We start from the raw sequence: 7,525 nt of genomic DNA, 5'->3' as shown, positions 1-7,525 counted from the left end.
AGCAAATGTACAACGTTTCGACAAGGTTTTGTCATCATCAGGTACATCAAAACCTTGTCGAAATGTTGTACGTTTGCTGTTATGTTAAACTTATATTAAAGTTTTTCTTCATTACCCATTCAAGCCGTCTCCAGCCATTATTAGTCTCAAAGTGGGTTCCTCGTCATTGAATGCTTTGCACTTGCTCAGTCAATAAGCATGTTTGAGTGGTGCATGAATTTCACTTGTTTTCATGGTATTTATTTTACCAATTCCGTTAAAATTAGTGAGAAATGTGAAAAATTGGAATCTTAGCATGGCTAAGACCAAATTTAAATGCAGTGGAGCTAAAACAACTTGCAGAAAAGCTGATTTGATCGTCAGGGAAACAAAATAATATGAACGATAATACAGTGTCAGACTATTGTTTTGTTACATGAAGACAAGCATAGTTTCAATTTGTTGATATTGCTGAATGCTTACTCAGTTGTTCTCATGGACTGTGGTGTGATTGTCTTGGACCAGCTGGACATACTTGGAATGGCACCTGGTTTTACTTGTTTTCTTTGGGGTGAAGGTCCAAGCACCAAAATATAATTATATATGTTTTTAATAATTCTGCTTTTCACTTAGAAATGTATCTAAAATTATTCCCATTTTATAACATTTTTATGTTGAGTAGAGTTTTAAAATTTTATTTTAAAAATACACTCCCTCCACCATGTCCCCTTTAGCTAAGCTTAGTCTACAAAATTATTTTTATAGGCCTACGACTAGGCTCATGTAATGCATGATAGAGAATAATATTTCAATAATACTTACCTCGTTTGTTAAAATCTATAGAAGGTCTGGAAAGTGATTGTCAGTAAATATCATAAAAGTAAGGAAAACTTTAACATTTTGAGGCCTACTATAGCTGGTTTCAGATACATAGATGTTAAGCATGAAATGGTCATGACAAACAATAACTCCTTTCTTCAATTTCCCCTGGTCTTTTCTTTCTACTCTCTAGACAATTCCAGATTTGAAAGCAAAGAATGACCACCTCTCTTAGAACATCCAGGCATGCAACAAGTTGTTTGAGGCATTTTTGAACTATTGTATTTATTATTATTATATTTATGAAGCAAACAGAAAGCACGATAACATGGCGAGACAAAGAACATGAAGAATTTGAACATCCAGATATCTAACTATAGACAAGGACTGCATAGCTACTGGCATTCTCTACTAGTATAATTAGCACAGTTCCTCAGTGAAACAAGGGTGTTGATCATTTAAAACAGGAGTGAAAAATTAAGTGTATCATTATGAAAACATTACTGCAGTCTAGCTTTAATATTTAAGTGCAGTTATTTCACGATACTGTTTGTGATGTGAATAATTGTTTTTATTGTAATTACATGACACTGTGTGTGTATATAACACAGAGAAACATAGCAAAAGACACAATTTTTTTTTACCCAATGTGAGAAGTGTATTATATGTCCTTATAATTAAGAGACCGTTAATTCACAGCACTCCAATTCTACACTAGTATAATTCAATATCATAGCACTTTATTTTCATAAGCCACACTTGGAAGGTCTAGTTTTGGTTTTAAACCTTTAATCCTCTCATCTTACCTATTCCGTCCCCATTCTGTTTTAATCACCCACTTAAGAGATGCATATAAATAATTTATTATTAAGTGTAATGGAGTAGTTTAAGCCACAATGAAATCTAACTTTCATCCACTTTGTTTTATCCAAAACTTCTATCATATTATTTAGCCTACAAATTCTATTTATCTCAACCATAAACCTTACTCTATTCTTACTTTTTCTGCTTCTACTTTAACCAGTCTAATGAAAATTGTTAACTTCTAAGTACAGTGTTAAGGTCTGAATACACTAGAATACCTTAAAACTACACTGAAATTTCACACATTATTTGATATAAAAGACCAACTTCTGACATTTTTCGTAATCTGTAAGCACCACTTAACTATAACTTATTCAGAAGATGGCTCTTTAAAATAACTACTTATCAAGTTAATCAAAATTTACCTTTATTACCAATTTGTATTTCCTGTGTTTTCTCAAAATATATAATTAAAATGATAAGACTAGGTTTTTAGAGAGATAACATGAAATAGGAAGAGTATATTATATAATGAGTTTTATAGAGTAGATTCTCACACACTATGGATCATTACAGAGTTCAATGATATTCGAAGTGATATACATATTTGAAAATGGAGCTCAATATTTGGGGATTAAAATATATATACGTATGTATTTTGATGGCTACATAAATAAAGTAAAGAATACTATTAACTACACTTTGAATAAAATGTCTGGAATTATGTTTCAGCTAGAAAGGGGAGCTCTTGTGTCTGAAGTGAACAGGGATTTTACAATATGAATGTAAGGTTTCCAAAACAGCTACAGAACTTCTTTAATGAAGGTGCTATCCAAGATGGCCATGAAGCCCTGAGCATAGCTTTCCATTCATTTATGTTGGAGACTGGTTTTCAACCACGTGTAAGTTTTATTTATGAGTATCATTGAAGTACTAAAAACACACAAACTTAATAATCAGTATGAAATAAAAAAAGAAAGGAAATAAATGTGCTACAAGACTCACAAGAATATATTATATATATGTTTGTTTATTTTTACAAGTGTTATTAATTTAATAGACTAAGCTTTTTTAATTAAACCATTATTGACTGTGCGCTCGTGTTAGACGTGTCTCCAGTTGAGTTTTTTTTCTCCAATAGGATGGTAAATCTGTAGAATAAATTGCTATCCTATAGTAGTAGAGTTTAAAGAAAAAGGTTGATGAATATTTTGGCAATCAAAGCTGGATATGGTGGTTAGTTTTCTGTTTATTGAGGAGAACATCCTTGAAGGACAATTTCTTTTCAGGCACATTGTTTTTATATATTAAGAGTAAAAAACACAATTTGACATTTTTTGGCACAATGAAAGGTAAAATCTATATTTTTTGCAATAGCCAACTAGTTTTGGTAACACAGTTACCATCATCAGGGCTAATGTCTACATTAGACATTTTGTATTTTTTATCCTTTAAGGACCAAAAAAAAGCCCCCAGATGTTCCATAGTTTATATTTATAATTCCATAAGTAGTGAGAAAGAAATATATAAAGGTACGCGTGTTTTTGTGATTTATATAGTTTTATTACACAAGAAATATATTTTCCATATACTGGATGCAAGCATTTTGTTCCAATATTATTTTTGAGTTTTGTTTGTAAGTCTGTTTTCAGACTTACATTGAGACACTACCTGTTGATCATTATGTGCACATTGTGTAAGCTCCTTGTTATCTGTACTGAACAACTAAATAATGTGAGAAATGCATGGTCATGAACATATTTCACAACAAGTATACATTATATGTAGTGTCAGTAAAAAATTTGCCTCTCATCCTTATGTCAGCATTCTTGTAGTAAATGTTGTGTAGCAAATGTGTACTTGTAAGGAAAATATGTGCTTTATTTTTATCTTTTCAATATAATACACATTTAAAATACTAATTTAATACATTAGAAAAACAAAAAGAGCTTAAGATAACTATGGAGGCAAGCCTGGAGTTTATTTTGTCAGTTACCTACTTTATGGGAATGGTTAGGATAAAAATTAACAGAGAGCAAATCATAGTTTCAGCTCTACAGGAAAAAGTAAATGTTAGGTGAATAAAAAAAGTATGAATAATAGTAAAATTTATGTGAATAAAGAGTATGAATATTAATGAGATGTGTACAGGAGTGTTGGAGAAGGAATGCTGTCTATAATACTAAATTTATTATGTGTATCTACACAAAATGTAGCAAGCTTATAGTAAAGTGTACAAGTCTGCTGTACACAAAAAGAAAATCATGTTACAAAAGTATTTGTTCCCCAGATATGTCTGTGAATTGATGATGTTAGTCTTTGACAAATCAGAATGCAAGATAATGTTCATGAGAAAAATAAACATACTTTTTTCCATTATTCAGTTTGCATATTGCATTTGCATAACCTTTTGAACTTCAAATATGAATAAATATTTTTCCTTTTCTATATGTTATATCTGGTATTTACTCTCTACTATGAATTGTCACTAAACCAGCAAGGTAAGTTAAAATGAATAGATAATAACTCTTACATCAAATATGTAATACCACGTTGAACAGCACTTTGTAAGCCTTCTTGGCATGTGCATTTTGACCCCCAACCCATGCACATAAGGTTATTTTATTCCTGCAAGAAGTGCTTGTCTTTTAAACTTTTATCTTCATTATAAAGATATTTTAGAAAGCCAGTATCATTAGAATATGCTTAAAATTATATGATCCAAAGATATCACTTAATTTTGGTAATTATTCTTACTTAATACCTTGGAATTAAAATTTCACTATTATTATAAAATATTTCAGGATACAAAGTCAAGTGAAGAACTACCAAATAGTTGGAGGAAAGCTGGAAGCTATTGTGTGACTTACTCTCATCCAACATGTCCAGAAGTTACGTGTACACTAACCTGTGTTCCAATTGGATCATTTTTGATATCTTATTGTAGGTTTTAACCTCTTTACGATATGATGATGATGATGGTTTTTCATAAACATTCAACTTTGAAATGTCAAAAAAAATATTTACCTTTTGTATGTTAGACTTACTTTGCATTCACTAATTCATTTTTCTGTCTATTTATGTTGTTTGTTCATACAGTTTGTTATCAAGGGATGCTCTTTAATTTTCAGCAGTTCAATATTTATAATACATAGTCAATAAATTGGAGTTAAATGCTTGGAAACTAAATGAAATTATTTGGAATTTTTCAGTTAATTTAACAAATTTACAAGTCATCTGAAAGTTAGTAGCATATTTACAGGTACATTATTCGTGTTCTTGTTGTACAAAGTGACTTAACATTGCTGTTTGTTTACATTTAGCATATAAAGATTTTTTATTTAGTGTTTACAGAAAAATCTCTTGATAGCCCAATTCAACTTAAGATGAAAGTCCAGAAATACATTGAAGAGGATTTTAAAAATTCAGGTAATGTAAAAAAGTAATCTTTTTTTTTGTCAGAAGTTATTAGTAACTTCATATGTCTCACCATAAAACAAAATAGTTATAAGGATTGAATATCAAGATTTATACTCAATTTGTTTTTAGCCTATCAGGAAGTAAGGATATTTCATTGTCCTTTATACATTTTCAGTTCATTCTTGAGGGATAACGTTATTACTTGCAGCTGACTGATCTTTAACCCTTATCAGTTTATATCTAGTAAATATTCTTTATTTTGTTAATTGTATTCTCTAGGGATGATAGTTTCTTAGCGAATAAAAACATGTTTTGAGATAGGTATATATATATATATATTCTAGAAAAATCATATTTTGTATTTTTTTTTGTGTATTACATTAACTTGATTTACAAATGATAAGATTTCAATTCTAAAACTTCTTTGAGTAAATAATTGTTTAAATATAGTTAGAATTATTACTTAAATATGATACTCATGTATGCATGCGACACCTAAAAAGTGCTCACTCTGTGGATAAGGTTAATGGAGTCTAATCGAAGTAGACCCTTGCACTAGTGGAGTGCCTCAAGGATAAGTGCTTGGGACTTTTTCTTATTTACATTAATGATATTGATAGAGGCATAACTTGCAAATTGGTAAAGTTTGCTGATGACATCAAACTCTTTGGTATTTCTAGCAGTATTGAGGATGTTGAGGTAATACAGCATGACTAGGATCAGCTGGTTAGTTGGACAAGTAAAATTTGTTTATAGGAAGTGCAAGATAATATAGTTGGGGTATTGTAATTTAGATTGCATATTAATATGGATGGGAACCTACTCTATAACGTGACTGGAAAAAAGATCTTGGTATAGTAATGACTTTGTCACTCAAGCCATCAAAATAGTGCTCTATTGCAAGTAGTAAGTTTAATAGGATTTTTAGGATGCATTTATAAACATACTTATTACAAGTCAAAGGAGGTAAAGTATCTTTTTATATACATTATTAGTTAGACATCACTTGAAATACTGTGTACAGTTTTGATTTTCTTATTTAAAAAAAGATATTGGAAAAGGTGCAAAGGAGAGCTACTGGTATGATTCTGAGATAGAAGGGTTATTTATGGGATAGGTTATGACCTCTTAACTTGTTTTCACTTGATTAAAGAGGGTAAAAGGTGATCTTATTGAAATTTATTAAATTATTCAGGGAAGTGATGAATACAAGTTTCTGATTTTTTTTGTGCTTTATTCTGAAGACAATAGGAAGAGACAAATTTAAGACACTAGACTGTTATCTAATGAATTGTTCAGGCATGATGATTTATATTTGGTGATGACCAGTGTTTTACATCACAGATAACACTAGCTAGTGAATTGTTCAGGTATAATGCTTTATATGTGGTAAATGACCAGTGTCTTGCATCACAGGTAACACTATAGTGAGTGAATTATTGAGGCATAATGTTTTATATTTGGTGATGTTCAGTGTCTTTCATCACATCCTGGTGAAAAAGTCATGTACCTTCACATTTGTGAATTGAAAAAAATAATAGAGAACTTATCTTTTATTGGATTTTAAATTTTATTTTTGTAAATAGTAGCACAACATTCAATTATTTGTCCTAAATTGTATTGTTTAATGAAGTTTCAAGAGAAATTTAATAAAAAAAAAATCTCAAAATATGTTTGAGACTATAAATAAGTGCCCTTTAAGAAGAAAATTTTTTTTCAACATTTTTTAAAATTTTTTCCTTGCACTTTAGTGCTGGTCCTGCCATCTATGATTGGTATCTAAACTTTTTCTCGTCTGTCTTCTTTATAACACAGTGTCTGGGCATGTTAAACCCCAGTTATAAAACTTTTAGCCAATCCTAGTCAAAGGTGTCAGTTTCAGTACCATGTTATTCCAATTGCTGTATTTCACGTTTGACAAATCAAAGAATGATAAGCAAAGCACGTGATGAAACGTTGTTCTCTGGATTTTACAATGTGAGTGTGGGTGGTGCGTATTATAGTACTTGCCATTTTATGTAGAGGTTGTATTTAGTATTGGTCAAAATTACTTTTTTATAAGCCTTAGAAAACTTGCTTCTGGAAAAAACTGCATGGGATGTATGTGACTTTTATTATTTTTCTATAGTAGCTTAAGTCATGTTGTATCGTACATCAATTTATATTAATCATTATATTGAAAAATTAACTCAAAATAGATATATTTTTAGGAAAGAAGTTGATCCACAAATGTTAGGGTTAAGAGCTATCGATTGGCGAGTGCAAGGTCTTTACGTGAATTAGGCTTAGCACTTTGAACTGAAAGAGTTTGTGATTTATATTCTTTTGCATTTAATTTAGTAGGTTTAAGTTCAGTAATTTAGCGTAATTTGATATTTAGTTCATAATAAAAGTATGATTCAGTATTTAGAATGATAAACTAGTGTGATTTGTACGTACTACTAGTACCAGTACCACATAAGAATTTTTCTTTCTTACTATCTTTACTTTATAGTAAGACCCA

The 7,525-nt window shown here is 30.2% G+C and overlaps 1 protein-coding gene across 7 annotated transcripts in view; it reads left to right on the top strand.

Moving 5' to 3' along the window:
• The window catches only part of LOC106466281 (F-box only protein 7-like), a 26,093-nt gene that overhangs the window by 3,304 nt on the left and 15,264 nt on the right, over nt 1–7,525 (top strand). For 4 of the 7 annotated variants that reach the window (XM_013926543.2, XM_013926546.2, XM_022394259.1 and 1 more), the window contains 3 exons: nt 2,335–2,504; nt 4,407–4,545; nt 4,948–5,031. In XM_013926543.2, the coding sequence (XP_013781997.1) occupies nt 2,382–2,504; nt 4,407–4,545; nt 4,948–5,031 (346 nt within the window). In that variant the 5' untranslated portion in view covers nt 2,335–2,381. The remainder of the gene's footprint in view (nt 1–2,334; nt 2,505–4,406; nt 4,546–4,947; nt 5,032–7,525) is intronic. The other 3 variants (XM_022394258.1, XM_013926548.2, XM_013926547.2) reach the window with 1 other exon arrangement.

This window comes from Limulus polyphemus, unplaced genomic scaffold (assembly GCF_000517525.1).
Source record: "Limulus polyphemus unplaced genomic scaffold, Limulus_polyphemus-2.1.2 Scaffold2211, whole genome shotgun sequence".
Lineage (NCBI taxonomy): Eukaryota > Metazoa > Arthropoda > Merostomata > Xiphosura > Limulidae > Limulus > Limulus polyphemus.
Note: the sequence above shows the minus strand (reverse complement) of the source record. Positions and strands in the feature narration are given on the sequence as shown.